Genomic DNA, 16484 nt, shown 5'->3' with positions numbered 1-16484 from the left:
GGTGGAATGTAGGGCAGGACTGAAAGTTGAAGTCCAGCCTAGGCTCCACAGTGAGATGTCTCAAACACACACACACCAAAGAGCTCAACGCTGGGGTGTAGGCCTGGCATTTCAGTACTTTGGAAATGAAGGCGAGAGGATCAGGCTATGTAGGGCTCTAGATGCCAGCCTGGCCTGGTCTACAGGAGACCTGTTTTAAGAAAGAAACAAAACGTGGAACCATAACCACTATTAATTTCAATATACTTTTATTACTTCAAAGAGCTCACCTACCCATCCACCCAATGGCACCGTCAATCTTTAATCCAGTTTCATGGAGTTGCCTCTTCTGACTATACATAGTATGAACTGATTATCTCAGTGTGCTCTCTTACGTCTGAGTTTAACTTACTAGGTTTTGGGTTTTGTTTTGAGACAGGGTTTTCCGACATTGTTTTGTCTGGCCTGTAACTTGCTATGTAGACCACAAGAATCTTGAATTCACAGTGATCTTCCTGTTTCTGCATCTTGAGTGACAGAAACATGTGGAGTTTGCCACCACACCATTTTTGCTCTTTTGGTTTTTTTGAGACAAGATTTCTCTATGTAGCCTTGGCTGTTCTGGAACTTGCTCTGTAGACCAGCCTGGCCTTGAACTCAAGAGATCTACCTGCCTCTGCCTCCCGAGTGCTGGGATTAAAGGCATGAGCCACCACTACCTGGCACCTAATTTACTGTATTAAGGTCTGTGTGTTTGTGTGTTCTGTTTTAGAGGGAGGATCTTGGAATACGGCCAAAGCTGGAGTAGAGCTATTGCCCATGCTGATATGAAACTTATGCTGCTGCCTTTCCCTATAGACAGTCGAGATTAAATGCATATCCTGCCATGATTAAAGGCGTGGCCTGCCATTCCAGGAAATATATCTTTTGCATATTGGAATAAATGATGGCAGGAGGGTAGCTTCTAAATAGATTAAGGGTAAGGACTGGCTGGAGCTCTCCAGGCTGTCTCAGTGGTATAGCACTTTATATAACACAAGGCCCTAGGCTCAAACTACTGCACTAAATTGAAGAAAAAACACTGGAGCTTTCAACCTCACTTTGACTTACCTTCAGGAATGGTAAAGGGACTGGAGTTATTATGTGGTCAGTTACCAACCATGCTTAATAATGAAGCCTCCATAAAAGCTCCAGAGAACAGTACTTTGTGAGTTTCTGTCTTGATATGTGGAGGTGCTGGGAGAGTGGCTTTGAAAAGAGATAGAACACCCGATTTGGCTCTATGCAGTCTCTCCATCTGGCTGTTTCCCAAGAGGATCAGTTAGAGGTCATCCTCAATACACAACAAGTTCAAGGTCAGACTGGACTATATAGACACTGTCTCAAAACAAATAAGCAATAAATCTAGTAAACAAACTTTCCAGGTCCTTTTCTAAATTCTATGAGCTGTTTTAACAGCAAGTGGTTGAAAGTGAGAAAAGGATTGTGGGAACATCCAATTTGTAGCTAAGTCCTAAGTTGTAGGTAACTTGGGGAACTCACTCTTGAGATTGGAATGTAAAGATGAGATGGGGCAATCCCATGGGACTGAGCCATTAACCGGTGAGATCTGACATTAGGTCCAGGTTGACAGCATCAGAACTGCGTTAAGATGGAGGACATTGAACAGGTGTCCTCCAGGGAACTAATCTGTGATGGAAACTCCATACATCTGAAGTAAAAAGTGAAGTACTGAGGGGAGCAAGATTAGAAGAAACAGTTGAGTTTTCCTCCAGGGGCATAACCAGCTTTTTAAAAAGGCAAAATGAAAAAATATTAACAGAATCTGTTAATATTTCACAGCTTCTAGTCTTGGGAGAAACAATGGGTTTTGGTTTCTTGTCCCTCTTTTTAGGGGACAGGATCTCACACTGTAATCTAGCCTGGCCTCAAACTTGCACAATCCTCCTGCTTCAGCCTCCTAAGTGCTGAGGTGATAGGCAGAAGCCACCAAGCAGGGATTTTTTGTTGTTTTGCTAACTCCGGACCTAATTAACAATAGACTATCAGAATAGTTCCCCCCCCCCCCCCCCCCCCCCCCCCCCCCCCCCCGCTCTTCAGTCTGGCCTCAGACTCAGAGATTCACCTGTCTCTGCCTCCCAAGTGCTGGGATTAAATGTAGGGAAAGGGGGCTGGCTAAAGCAACTCAGTGAGATCAGAGCCTTCTCTGCCCCTGGTCAACTGACTTGTGAAACCAACCAATCACAGAGTAGCATCCTGCCCCCCCCCACCCCCCAGGCTCAGTGAGATCGGAGCCATCTCAGCCCCTAGCCAACTGACTTGTGAAACCAACCAATCACAGAGCAGGACAGTAGCACCCTGGCCCTGGGGCCCAGGACCAGGGAAAGAAACACAGCCTGGGTTTGGGACCTGAGCCAGAGAAATGAACACTTTATCCCCAAACCCAGAACCCAGGAAACATGCCCTGACTCTGAAACTAGTACCAAAATAACACTCTTGGTCCCTAGAATCAGAGTCAGTGAAAGAAATGTGCCCTGGCCTTAGAGGCAGTGTCAAAAAGCCAAGAAAGGCCAGTGAAAAAAACACAGTTTGGCTCTGAAATCAGGGCCATCTCTGTCCCTAGCCCACAAAACTGACCAATCCCTGGGCAGAAAAAATCTAAACAATCACTGGTTGACTCCGCCCCCTGGACATCCTATATAAACTGCCCTGCCTGGTCAGTTGTGGGCTGTTCTCTCCACCCTGGTAGAGGCAGCTATTTTCCTGAACTCCTCCTTCCCAAGTCAATCTCTTTAGAGTTTTGGGTGTGAAGATCTTCATTCACCAGCGTAGAGAAGATCCTTGCTGAGATGTCCCTCAGTGGACAGAGCAAGAGAGAGCTGAAAAAGTAACACTTTTCTCCAGAGCCGGAGGAGATTGCTACATTTCTGCATTGGTTTCCCCTTCTGCAGAGTGAAGCAAAAGAAGCAACATCTTAGGCCGGAGAAGCAGAGCTCTGCTAGGAAGCCCCCTTAAGTGGGGGCTGGGCAAAATTCAGCTGCAACAGCTCTCCAGGAGAGGAGCAGGATTGCTATATCCTGCAGGGAGACCATCCCCCACCACACCAGGTATAGCCTGACTCCCGTACAGTCAGGATACCCTTCCCCCGCTGAAGCAGTTCCAGGCCTGACTGCCAAGCAGTCAGAAAACTTCCCTTCCAGGGCTGAGCTGTCTCTGCAGCTCCAGCTATCAGAGCTGTTCTAAGCAGCTCAAGGTGTTGCCTGACTCCCCAGGTAGTCAGGACACCTTTCCCCAGAGTTACAAAACTTATATTGTTGGTGCCAAAACCCACCAAACCCACAGAGTTGCAACAAATTTACTAAAGGTGGTACTCCACCACCACTCAGCTCAAAAAGATTTTTTTATCCTTTCATATCACTCATTGGCTGCCAACTATGATATATAATTTTGTAAAAAGTAAAACTGAGAGTGTAACATGAAATTTAAAAATAACCATGGCTGGGCTGAAGAGATGGCTCAGGGAGTATAGGTGCTTCTTGCCAAGCCTGGCAATCTGAGGCCAGCAGTTAAGAGTGCTTGTTGCTCTCCCAGAGAACCTGAGTTTGGTTCCCAGCACTGACATCAGGTGGCTCACACCCATGTGAGTTACACACACACACACACACACACACACACTGCATGTATGTGCTTCTTTTGAGACCCACTATGTCTCCCTGGCTGGACAAAACTATATAGACCAGGCTGGCACTTAATTCAGAGATCCGCCTGTACCACCACGCCCTGACCAGGTCATCTTTCTAATGGCTATTTTCTCCCTTGGTGGTACTGAAGATTCAACCTAGGGCCTCAAGCATGCTGGGCAAGTGCTCTACCAGTAAGCTACAATCTTAGTCCTTATATAGGTATTTTGACAGTCTCATTAAGCCCAAGTATCCAGGCTTAACTTGAACTCACTTTGCAACCTTGAAGTCTTGCTTCTGCCTCCCAATTAGCTGAGATTACAGGTCACCATACCAGGCTTCCAAAAGCCTATGACTTTGTTTCAAGACTTAAAAAAAAAAACTATGTGCACGTGTGTGTGTGTGTGTGTGTGTGTGTGTGTGTGTATGAACATATGATGCAAGTGTCCAAGGAGTCCAAAAGAAGCTTTGCATCTCCCAGAGCTGGAGTTATAGGCAGTTGTGAACTGCCTGATATACGTGCTGAGAACTGAACCCGGGTCCTCTGCAAGAGCACCATGCACTCTTGAGTCAGCTCTCCAGATCATGGGGTTTTTTTGTTGTTGTTGTTTTTGAGACAGGTTCTCTCTGTGTAACAGTCCTAGCTATCCTAGAACCTGCTTTGTAGACCAGGCTTGCCTCTGCCTTCCAAGAGCAGGGATTAAAGGTGTGCGCCACCACCGCCTAGCCAGACCGTGTTGTTTAATAGGCATTTATAACACTTGTCTATCTTCCTGTCCAGATACTTTTTTGGTTTGGGTGGTGCTGAGCATCAAACCCAGACTCACACATCCTAGGTAATCAATTACCACTGAGCTATACCTCCAGTCAAGGGGCCATTTTTTTTTTTAAGCATAATAGTGCTAGTATCATACTTGACATTCTATTATTATCTTGAAGTACTGAAAGGAAAACTCAAGATCAGTAGGGCATGGTGGCAATTCTTGAATCCCAGCACTCAGGGGACAGAAGCAGGCAGATCTGTTAGTTTGATGCCTGCCTAGTTTGCATAGCAAATGCCAGGCCAGCCAGGATTACATAGTGAGACCCAATCTCAAATGAAACCCAAAACCGCCTCGAGGTCTTTTTTCCGGAAGGGGTTTTGTTGACCCTCTAACTCATGGCAGTCCAGGGCAGCATCAGTTTTCAGAATCCTACTTTCTCTCTTGCTGCTTCTGCCCTCCATAGTGTCTATGTGCCCGTGACTTTAAAGTTCAAGAACACTTGCTACAGTCACAAGGCCGGGGAATTCAGGGCTAGTCGGGGTTGCATACAAAACTCTGTCTCAGAAACAGAAGGAGGTGAGGATGGAGGAGAAGGACAAGTGAGGGTTCAGCAGTTAAGAGGCTCACCTCTCTTGAAGAGGCCGGGGCTTCGACTCCCAGCACCCACATGGCTCACGACCGTCTCTAACGCAAACTGCTCTTCTGGCCTCCTCGGGCACCAGGTCAGATTGTGGTGAACACACACAGACGCTCACATACACATACTCACACTCACATATACACAGGAGGTACTTTTACAGGGGGGCTGTATGTAAACAGAGGGCTGCGAGATGACCCAGCAGGGAAAGCAGTTGCTACACTAGCCTGATGACCTGAGTTTGATTCCCAGACCCCACCGAGAGGTAGGGGAGAACCTGGTGCCTACAGAGGCCAGAAGCAGGCATCAGATCTGAACTGCCACATACACAACGGGAATTGAATTCAAGTCCTCTGGAAGAGCAGCCAGTGCTCTTAACTATGGAGCTATCTCTCCATCTCCTTAAGTAACATTTTTAAAAATTGAATTTCTGTCTGCTCCTGCGTGATTCTAGTAAAAAATTTCTAGTGTACTGAATACGAAACTGGAAATGTGTGTTCACCCAACAGTAACAAGAAAATGACGAGCCAACTGCAAGCTGGTAAAAAATTACAGGGTAATTTTTTAAAGTTCACGACTGGCTGTTTAGAGAAACATTTCCATCTTGAATTCCCATGAAAACAGAACTTTCCATCTCAGCAGGGGGATCTCCAGGAGGCCCAGGGTCCCCTGCTTCCAAATGCTGCACCTCCTCCTGCTCTGCGTGTGTCTGCTCAGCAGCGGTGCCACCCTGCAGTTGAATCTCTTGGTCTTCCACCTCCACAGGTTTATCAGCAGCTGGCACTCCAGCCTCGTCTTCATTTTCGTGGAGAAAGCTGCAGATCATGTTGGGTCTGTAGGAGAAATCATTATCCTTCATCTGCAGCCACTCTACGCCATCTACTGGGCGGGAGGTAAGCGGGACAAACAAGAAAGAAACAGAAATTTCAGTAAGTACATTTTCTTCTTAACCAACAACAAGTGTGGCACAGATGAAGAGCTGTTACACGGGGCTGGTGGGGACGTAAATTTGTACAACACTACAGAAATCAGTACAACGATGCCTTATTTAAAAAAAGAGGACCGCTGGGCAGTGGTGGCGCACGCCTTTAATCCCAGCACTCGGGAGGCAGAGCCAGGTGATCTCTGTGAGTTCGAGGCCAGCCTGGGCTACAGAGAGAGCTCCAGGACAGGCACCAAAACCACACAGAGAAACCCTGTCTCGAAAAACAAACAAACAAAAAAAAAGAGGACTGCTGTATGGTTTAGCTGTACACTCCTTGATATAGGGAAGGATGTGAAGTCGGTCCAGCACAGAGATATTTGCACATCTATGTTTATGGCTGCAGTATTCACAAGAGCCAAGATCCGGAACCATGCTAAAGATCCATCAACAGGACAAACAAATATAGGGAGGATATAGCTTTACTCGCCTCAAGTTCATTTCGAAGTATCTTCACCTTTAAAATAATTTTATTTTATGTTATCTTCATTTTTTGAGACAGGGTCTCACTATGTAGCCCTCGTTATATAGATCAGGCTGCCCCCAAACTCACAAAGATCTGTCTGCCTCTGTCTCCTGAATGCTGGGATTAAAGGCAAGGGCCACCATTTCCGGCCTAGGGATTAAAGGCAAGGGCCACCATTCCCGGCCTATCAATTTATTTACTTAATATTTGTGGGACTTTCAGAACAGCTCAGCGGGGGAAAGCCCATGCCATGGAAGCTTGACGTAAGTTTGATTCCCAGGCCCCACAGTGGGATGGCCGAACTCACCCCAGGGTTATTCTCTGACGTCCATATTTGCACAACCCCCTGCTGCCAATAACAACTTTAAAATTTTTAAACTTTAATTTCTTTGTATGTGGTATATGTGTGCATACATACATGTGCATGTGTGTTTAAGGCCAAAAATAGACATGCGACGTCTTCCTTAATCATCCTGCACCTGATTTTGTGAGAAGGGGTCTCTCAGTGAACCTGGAACTCGCCGATTCAGTTAGACTGACTGAGCAGCAAGCCTGTCCTGTGTCCACCTCCCTGTGCTGGGGTTAAAGGCACAGGCCACTGCAAGGGTGCTGAGGACTGAGCTCTGCCCCCTGAGCCGTCACCCAGCACCTCGAAAGGGAGAGGCAGTGTGTACTGTAATCCCAGTGCTAGGGAGGTGGTGATAGGAGGACCAGAAATCCACCCAGCCTGGGCTGTAAGAGGTAAGACAATCTGTCTAAAAAGAAGTGGTACTTATGTAATACACAATGTAATTTTATTTACCTATAAATTAGAATTAAATTAACATATGTAGGAAAATGGATGCAACTAAAATTCACTGTGAAGCAAAATAAGCTGGATGAAAAAGACATGTATTGCATGCTTTCCCTCCTATGTGGGATCCACATTTAAACTGTATGTAAGACATGAAAACAGAAAGGGGAGGGTGAGGGAAGCCTAAACAGAGGGGCAGGGAAGACATCAGAAGGCAACGGGAGTCTGTGGCAAGTAAGCAAAAAGAAGAACTCTGAGCCTGGCCTGGTCTCCCAAGTACTGGGATTGTACATAAGAGCCACACACCCAGTGCAGTGCTCAATTTTAATATACTGTGGCTTATTAATATAGTGATCTCTAAAAGTCCAAGGAATGTCTGGATAGCATGTATCCCTCACTGCCAAAGCCTACACTAAGATCACCTACTTTCTTCTCTGTGTGTGTGTGTGTGTGTGTGTGTGTGTGTGTGTGTGTGTGTATATGGGACTTAGGACATTTTTTGTTTTCGAGACAAAGTGTTTGAGCTCAGATCTTACTTCCGCTTGCCAAGTAGCTGAATCTGGCCTTGAACTCCTGATCTTCAGCTGCCTTCCCCCACCCCCCAATGCACTGGGATTACAAGCAGGAGCCACCACATCCGGGTAGTACTAGGCATTGATCTAAGGGCCTCAGAAATGCTGGACGAACGCTCTTGACTTAGCTACACTCCCAGCCCAAGAAACCCATCTTCAAAGAATGGAGTCAACAGACCTATGTTTTCTTCTCCTTCCTTCTTCTCTGTCAGAAGAGTCCTCGTCATGCTGAGTTTCTTCATTGTGTGACACTTGTACTTCAGCACGGTTCTGTCAGTCCCTTCCGGATCAACTAGGACATAAAATGACCTTATTATAGGCTTCATGCCACCAGATCAAGGACTCATGTTAAGAGAGTCGGTCTCAACTACTTCCTATGGAAACAGCACAGGAAGTTCACACGGTAATTCCTGCCCCACATGCAGAAAACTGACAGATAACATTGTCACTTGAAGGCACAAAAGGACCCAGACACCAATAGCTGTAAGGACAGGAACACGAAAACAAAGAGATTAGAGCAACAGGCAGGCAGACTCAAGCCCTGACATGGGAAACAGGGGTCAGAGACTGGCCTGCAGGACAGTGTGTACAATTCCATCACTCAATGTAGGACCAGAATCAAATGCTCTACTTTTTTTTTTTTTTTTTTTTTTTTGGTTTTTTGAGACAGGGTTTCTCTGTGTAGCTTTGCGCCTTTCCTGGAACTCACTTGGTAGCCCAGGCTGGCCTCGAACTCACAGAGATCTGCCTGGCTCTGCCTCCCGAGTGCTGGGACTAAAGGCGTGCACCACCGCTGCCCGGCTCAAATGCCCTACTTATAGCTAGAGGCTTGAGTGGGGATGTTCCCAATTAGAAAAGCCTGTGGAAAAAACTGCTGTGATATTGCTGTCTAGAACTACAACTTTTTTTTTTCTTTTTTTCTTTTTCTGGAGCTGAGGACCAAACCCAGGGCCTTGCGCTTGCTAAATCCCCAACCCTAGAACTACAACCTGTAAAAGACTGTGGGCCCACACAAGTGAGAGAATGAGACCCTGGACCAAAGATGGAAAACACCAGAAACTTCCACACGCTGCTCTGCCAAGCGAGAGCTCTGGCTACACGTCAAGAGAGAACATGACATCTATCTACTTGAACCATATGAAGCCCCACTATTTTTAATATTCAAACGCAGAATTTCACGTGGTTCCAGCTGCTCATTTGGTTAAAAATAGCATACATTCCATTTTTATTCTCCTCCACCTCTCTTTCTACGTGTTTTTTTGGAGGGGGGGTTGTATAATTGTGGCTAAGGCCTCACACATGCTAAGCAAATGTTCTAGAGTGAAGCCACAACCCAGCCTCCTATTAAATCTATCTCTTTTCCTAGCTCATCAATCTAGTTGAAGATACAAAGTTTGGAGACATTTTTACCTATCCACACAAAGACATAAAGAACGGATGGCGGCACTTTTATAGTGAGGTGTTCGATACAGTTAGGAAGGTTAAGGCAGTCATGGTTGTACAGCAAAGCGCTCAGAAGGTTGAGACACGCGGCTCACAAGTCTGAGGTCACCTGGGAGAGGCTACGCATAGCTCCTTGGCATATGCAAAGCTATAGTTAAATGAATGTGAGCCCTGCAGCCAAGCTAAATTCAAAGGTAAATCTGACCCATGTTTTTTCCAACTGTGAATGAACATGAAAATGATACCTATCCTGGCCCTTGGAGGCTAAGACAACAGCAGAATTTAAGTCCAGCCTGGGATACACAGAGAATTCCAGGCCACCCTGTACTGAGGCTGCTTCCAAACATACAGAAAGCACTTTGCTCACTGAACTGTGGTAAGGATTAAATGAGTAAATGAATATATATATGCATGTATGTATGTATATATATATGTATATATGTGTGTATATATATATATGTATATATGTGTGTATATATATATCCTTTATATTTATATCCTTTAGAACAGTACCTAACACATAGAAGATGACAAATAGTAGCTATTAGCTGTGTGTGGTACCTCATACCTTTAATCTCAGCACTCAGGAGGCACAGGCAGGAAGTTCCCTGAGTTCAAGGTCAGCCTGGTCTACAAAACAGAATTCTCCGTGTACAGAGAAACCCTGCCTCAAAAAGCCAAATCAAGCCGGGCAGTGCTGAAACACACCTTGAATCTCAGTACTCTTAAGACAGAGAGGGCAAATCTGAGTCTGAGACCAGTCTGGTCTACAGAGTGAGTTCTAAGACAGTCGGGGCTACACAGAAAAAAAGAAAAAAATAGTAGGGCTGGAGAGCTGGCTCAGAGGTTAAACACTGGCTGTTCTTCCAGAGGTGTGAGTTCAATTCCCAGCAACCACGTGGTGGCTCACAACCCTCTGTAATGAGATCTGGCTCCCTCTTCTGGCCTGCAGGGATACATACAAACAGAACACTGTATACATAATAAAAAAAAAATAGTAACTATTAACTAATGGAGAGTTTTATAATACAGTTGAACTGAGTATCGGCTTATACTCACAGTAAGAACAAACTACAGAATATATTAGTCTCCAAACAGAGCACTACACAACAGGAAAATAAACTTGGATTATATATCATCAGGTATAAACTTCAAAATATAGCTAAATAAAAAAATACAGAGTATCTTGTATGGTATGTTACAATTTATAAAAACTTTTTGGTTTCTGTTTTGTTTTGCAGTATTAGGGACTGAATTCATGTGGCTAGGCAAGAATCTACCACAAAGCTAAACTCCAGCCTCGAGTTTGAAAATACACATATATGTAATATAAAACTAAGTACAGGAAAGAGAAACACCAAATCCAAAACAGTGATTATTTCTGGAGACAGAGGAAAGGGTGTAAGCTAGGAACTGAGCACAGAGGGGCTTCGCTCACATGCTGGGGGATTTTTCTGGGGTGCTAGGGACCGAACACAGATTCCCCACATGCTGCACAAGCATGCTACCATTACGCTTTAACTCTGACTCTGAGGCAGAATCTCACAGTGTAGCTCAGTCAGGCCTTGGCCTCCTGAATAGCTGGGATCACAAGTCTGGGCCACCAGATGCAGTTTCTGTCACACTTTAAACTAGAGCCCAAGTCAAATGACAAATGGGTACCTGATACCTAGCTTTTGTGTTGTTTTAATTACATGTTTTATGTGTTTGTATGTGCACAGGAGTGCCACAGCACATGTGTGGAGGTCAGAGGACAACTTGCCAGTCTTCTCCTTCCCCCATGCGGGTCCCAGGGGTTGACTTCATGTCGTCAGGCTTGGCAGCAGGCACCTGTACCCCTGGAGCCACCTCACCAGCCTGAGGTATTACTTATCCTTATTGTCAGTTTTTGAGACAGAGTCAGTCTCACCAGAATGCTGGCTGACCTGAATCCACTATGTAAACCAGGCTGGCCTCAAATTCACAGACATCCCCAAGCCTCTGCCTTTCAAGTGCTAGATTAAGGTATGCCCAGCCTGAGATATTCAATTTTATTATTTTTTACCCATAATGTATTTTTTTAAAGAATTAATTGAATAAAATCTATAATTTTCTAGATTTTTAGATACCAAGTAAATACATCATTTAACTTTCTCTTTACACTAAAGGTTTAAAACTCTGATAAAACATTTAAATTGAGTCATTCCTGGGCTGGCCAGACAGCTAGGCAGATAAAAGTGATTGTCTTACAAGCCTGAAGAAATGAGTTTGACCCTAGAACCCACGGTGGAAGGGAAGAGCTAACTTCTGAAAGCTGTCCTGTGATCTCCACATGTGTGATATGGCATATACATTCCTGTACTCACATGCGTGTATACACACAAATGCAAATTAATACATTCAAATTTTAAAAACAAAAAGAGGGGACTCCTAGCATTCCTTGTCATAATGCACTTTGTACAGTAAGTGGAACATTTCAAGCTACTTAACTCCACTCCTCTTACTTTTCTTTTTTTCTTTTTTTTTTTTTCTTTTTTTTTTTTTTTTGGTTTTTCGAGACAGGGTTTCTCTGTGTAGCTTTGCGCCTTTCCTGGAACTCGCTTTGGAGATCAGGCTGGCCTCGAACTCACAGAGATCTGCCTGCCTCTGCCTCCCAAGTGCTGGGATTAAAGGTGTGCGCCACCACCGCCCGGCACCTCTTACTTTTCAATTTCCAAATCAAGAGTAGAAAAAATGATTTGTATAATTTGACAATCATGAAGTTGTATCTCCCAATAGTGCCAATACATTAAATACAGGCATCTGTTAACAAGAGACTGTAGTTTAAATACGAGTTTGTTCACGTGTTCTCCAGGTACACTTGTAACTGTGAATGTCAGTTGGCTTTTATGGCATGTAAAAATGCAGCTACTGTGGTACTAGTTTATCCATACCTGAAATATTGGAATATGATGTTTGTCTTTTGCTTTTTTAAGTAAGTCAAAGTTTGTGAATTTAAGAATCGGTAAATTTTGTCAAAATAAAATGTTCATGGTAGAAATCTTTTTTTCTATGTGTATGTGTCCCTGTCTGTATGTGGGAATGTGCTGAGGCCAGTCCCTTGGAGCTGGTGTTACAGGTACTTGTGAACCACCCAACATGGGAACTGAATTCCGGTCCTCTGCATGAACAGTACATGTTTTTACCTGCTGAGCCATCTCTCCAGCCCCCTATATTTACTACATATTGTATATCTGAAGCTCGGCATAGTAGTGTACAGTGGCTGTTATCCCAGCACTAAGGAGGCATGGGAATTCTGAGTTCAAAGCCAGCCTGAGCTACAGCTGACCTGATACTAAGCAACAATAAAACAAAATAAAAAACAAAAAGCAAAACACACAGTATATTTGAAACGATCTGCAGAAAAAGTTAAGTCTAGCATAGCAATGACTTACTACGTTCAACACCTTCTTCAAATATAACACAGGTCCCAAGAGTATCTGCAGGAAAAGGCGAAGGCAAATTAGGAAAGAGAGCAGAAATACCCTGAAAGCCATCTGAAAAAGGAGCTTGCGCATCTGGATTCTCCTACCTTCATATTCCCCAGCAAACACATAGCTGTCTACTTGCAGGATGGGCCTCTCGGTGTCAATTCCCTACAAAAGATTAAAGGGCATAAAACACCATCATTAGACAAGGCCCCTGGAGCCGGGCGGTGGTGGTGCACGCCTTTAATCCCAGCACTCAGGAGGCAGAAGTAGCTGGATCTCTGTGAGGCCAGCCTGGTCTACAGAGTGAGATCCAGGACAACCAGGACTGTTTCACTGAGAAGCCCTGTCTTGAGGAGGAAAAAAAAAAAAAAAAAAAGCCCTCAAGGGCCATCAGGATCACTCAGCAGGTCGGAGTGCTTGCTGTCAAACCTGAGGACCTCAGCTCAATCCCCAGAACCCACAGGGTGGAAGTACAGAACTGCCTTCTGTAAGCTGACCTCTGAGCTCCACAGGAACACCATGGCATGAATACAGTCACACACAAAAGTAAATAAAATAAATGTAAGTTAAAGGAAAAAAAAAAAAAGGAAGACGAAAGAAAAAGCAATGCCAGGTATGGTGACACACACCTGTAATCCCAGCACTCAAAGGTAGAAGTAGTTGAGAATCACGAGTTCAAGAACAGCCTTAGCTGAGGCCATCCTCGATTACATCAGCCCTTGTCGGGAACTACTGGGGAAAAGGCAGGCGAGAAGGGAAGGGTGAATATGACCAAGTATATTACGGGCATGGATAAGATGATCAGAATGAAACCTATTGTGTACACAATTATTACACACCTTCTATTTTTCTTTCTTTTTTTCTTGTTTGGTTTTTTTTTTTTTTTTTTTTAAACAGGTCCACCTGCCTCTGCCTCTCAAGGGCTGGTACTAAGGCATGTGACAAATCTGGTTTTCTTCCCTATTTTTTTGAAGGTTTATTTTATTGGTGGTTTTTTTTTTTTTTTTTTTTTTGCATTTGTTTATTATGTACACAACGCTCTGCCTGCAGGTGAGAAGAGAGCACCAGATCTCATTACAGATGGTTGTGAGCCACCATGTGGGTGCTGGGAATTGAACTCAGGTCCTCTGGAAGAGCAGCCGGTGCTCTTAACCGCTGAGCCATCTCTCTAGCCCTATTTTATTGGTTTTTTGAGACAGGGTTTTTCTGTGTAGTCCTGGCTGTCCTGGAACTCACTCTGTAGACCAGGCTGGCCTCGAACTCACAGAGATCTGCCTGCCTCTGCCTCCCTAGGGCTGGCACTAAAGGTGTGTACCACCACTGCCTAGCTTCTTAGGTTTTTTAAAGACAGGGCTTCCGGTAGCTCAGCTGGCCTAGAATTTGCTGTCATTAAGGACAACATTGATCTTCTGATCTGCATGCCTTCGGCTCTCCAGTGCTGGCATCACAGGGCACACCAAGACAGCCTACTTTAATGCTGTTTCTTGTAGTCTGATGAGTGAGGCACAGGTGTGAGCAACGGAGATACACCAAAGGCATGCCTGTAGTGATGTGCAGAGCCTTGAGTGCAGCGGGTAATGTGGGTGCTGGGCAACGCTGCACACATGTCCACACTTAGACCAGAGTCTGGGTACCAACTGAGACTGGGCCTACTAGAAAGAAGACAGGCTCTGGTTAGGCACAGCACTGGATATGGCTTTTGTCCTAAAACTGCCCCAAAAGTTCCATACAAGACGCTATCTTTTGCTCTTTACTTTCTCTCCAACCATAACCACACATTCAGGCAATGAATCAGGCATTTTCTTTACTCCCTGTTCTTTTGTTTTATTGTTTTTGAAAATTTATTTAATCATGTATATAGTGTTCTGCCTGTGTGTATGCCTGCAGGTCAGAAGAGGGCACCAGATCTCATTATGGATGGTTGTGAGCCACCATTGAACTCAGGACCTCTGGAAGAACAGGCAATGAATGCCCTTAACCACTAAGCCATCTCTCCAGCCCCCTACCCTGTTCTTCTGGAATGATCCTTAAGCTTTGTAAGGTGGAATGAGAATAATTATCTTTGTTGACAAGTGTAACACTTTCATTCTTGTTTTAACTTCAAGAAAAACGCTGGGTGGTGGTGGTGCATGCCTTTATACCCAGCACTCAGGACGCAGAGGCAGGCGGATTTCTGAGTTAGACGCAAGCCTGGTCTACAGAGCAACTTCTAGGGCAGCCTGGGCTACACACATAGAAACCCTGTCTCAAAAAACGGAAAAAAAAAAAAAAAAAAAAGGAAGGGAGGGAGGGAGGGAGGGAGGGAGAGAGAGAGAGAGTGAGAGAGAGAGAGAGAGAGAAAGGAAGAGGAAGAGAAAATCTACAACATTCTCTAAACTCAAAAGAAAGAAAATCTACAACATTCCCCAAATCCTAAGACTCACCAAAATCTTGCATTTTTTTTCACATTTGGAGAGAAAGTCTGAATCAATAATTCCTGACAATTCTACCAGAACAAACTGCTCCTGGTGGAAGAAAGAAAAGTTAATACGGTATACGGCCAGTGCGCACGGGACAACGGACAGAAACGCCCCAAACCCCAATTCAACGAGGCCACCTCAGTGAGAAGGGGATCCGGTTTCTGGTGGGTGCAGCTGACCCGCAGCACCGCCCAGACCACCTCTACTCCTTGTGGAGTGGGTAGACTAGAACCCGGGTCAGCCCAACCCCGCTTCGGTGCCCCGGGGTCTGAAAGCCCCTGGGCCGTCTCCGGGCCTCCCTCCCGCCGTCCGCATCCCGCACTCCCTTCCCCACCCGGGGCTGGCACAGCTATGACCGCCAACGCTGCAGGCCTTCGACCCACGCTTACAACCTCCTCTATCTCCTCGTCCTCCTCCTCCTCCTCTTCCTCGCCCTCCCAGCTGGGCTCCACCGCAGCCGCCATAGCCCGCACACTCGGAGACGCCACCGCTGGCCACGCCCACCCGCGGCCGCCATCTTGCATACGGGCAGCGGCGTCCCGCATCCGGCTACTGCCGCTCACGACGCACACACGCCTCGCCAGAAAGCAAGATGGCGGCGCCAGGCTTCCGCAGGAGAGCCACGTGAAGATTTAACGCACTTGAGAGCTTTCGAGCTTAGGGAATTTTAGATTTTTTTTTTTTTTTTCTTTTTGGAGAACGTGGCTCATAGAGCTCGGGCTGCCCTGACCTTTCAGCTGCCTGAAATTCTGAATCTCAGAAACAAAATCTCACATACACTGCGTGCCTCATTTAAGACAAGAAAACCAATTCGAGCCAAATGGAATGGCTGCCTACACCTGTCCATCCCAGCAGCAAAGGAGGCTGAAGCAGGATTATTAATGCAAGTCCAGGGCCAGGCTGGCTACACAGAATCAGGTGTATGCTTGACAACTCCAGCACCGAGGTTACCGAATGTTACTGGGGAGACTGGGGCAGGGTGGAATCCGGACAGCAGGGACTGTGGAGCAACACCAACCTCAAACAACAAAATGCAACCTGACGCGCCGCACACACTTTATCTTTAAACTGGACCGGAAGCGGTTTTGAGTGAGCGCCTGAAGACACTAACGTGATTGGCTGCTATCCGTAATATGTTAATTAAGAACGTAAAGCTGAATTCGTTTGCAATTCAGAATATTTAAAATGATTTGTTTCAGACTAACATACAAACTTCACTTTGAAAATGGATTTTGTGTGTTATTGTTTAGAAGAGAACAT

General features: G+C 45.4%; 1 protein-coding gene across 4 annotated transcripts; it reads right to left on the bottom strand.

Moving 5' to 3' along the window:
- Positions 1 to 5599: 5599 nt before the first annotated feature.
- Positions 5600 to 15793, bottom strand: Gtf3c6 (general transcription factor IIIC subunit 6). 4 transcript variants are annotated; one of them, XM_059272516.1, is made up of 6 exons: positions 15614 to 15793; positions 15189 to 15269; positions 12867 to 12930; positions 12730 to 12774; positions 8052 to 8165; positions 5600 to 5942 (listed from the first exon to the last, which is right to left on the bottom strand). In XM_059272516.1, exons 1-6 carry the CDS (start codon positions 15767 to 15769, stop codon positions 5632 to 5634), a joined length of 771 nt encoding a protein of 256 aa, XP_059128499.1. In that variant the 5' UTR covers positions 15770 to 15793; the 3' UTR covers positions 5600 to 5631. The 4 variants fall into 4 exon arrangements, with proteins under 4 accessions (XP_059128499.1, XP_059128500.1, XP_059128501.1 ...); XM_059272517.1 differs by having other exon boundaries at positions 5600 to 5939; XM_059272518.1 differs by having other exon boundaries at positions 15617 to 15793.
- Positions 15794 to 16484: the final 691 nt, after the last annotated feature.

This window comes from Peromyscus eremicus, chromosome 8b (assembly GCF_949786415.1).
Source record: "Peromyscus eremicus chromosome 8b, PerEre_H2_v1, whole genome shotgun sequence".
Taxonomy (NCBI): domain Eukaryota; kingdom Metazoa; phylum Chordata; class Mammalia; order Rodentia; family Cricetidae; genus Peromyscus; species Peromyscus eremicus.
The sequence above is the reverse complement of the archived record's forward strand: the minus strand, read 5'-3'. Positions and strand labels throughout refer to the sequence as shown.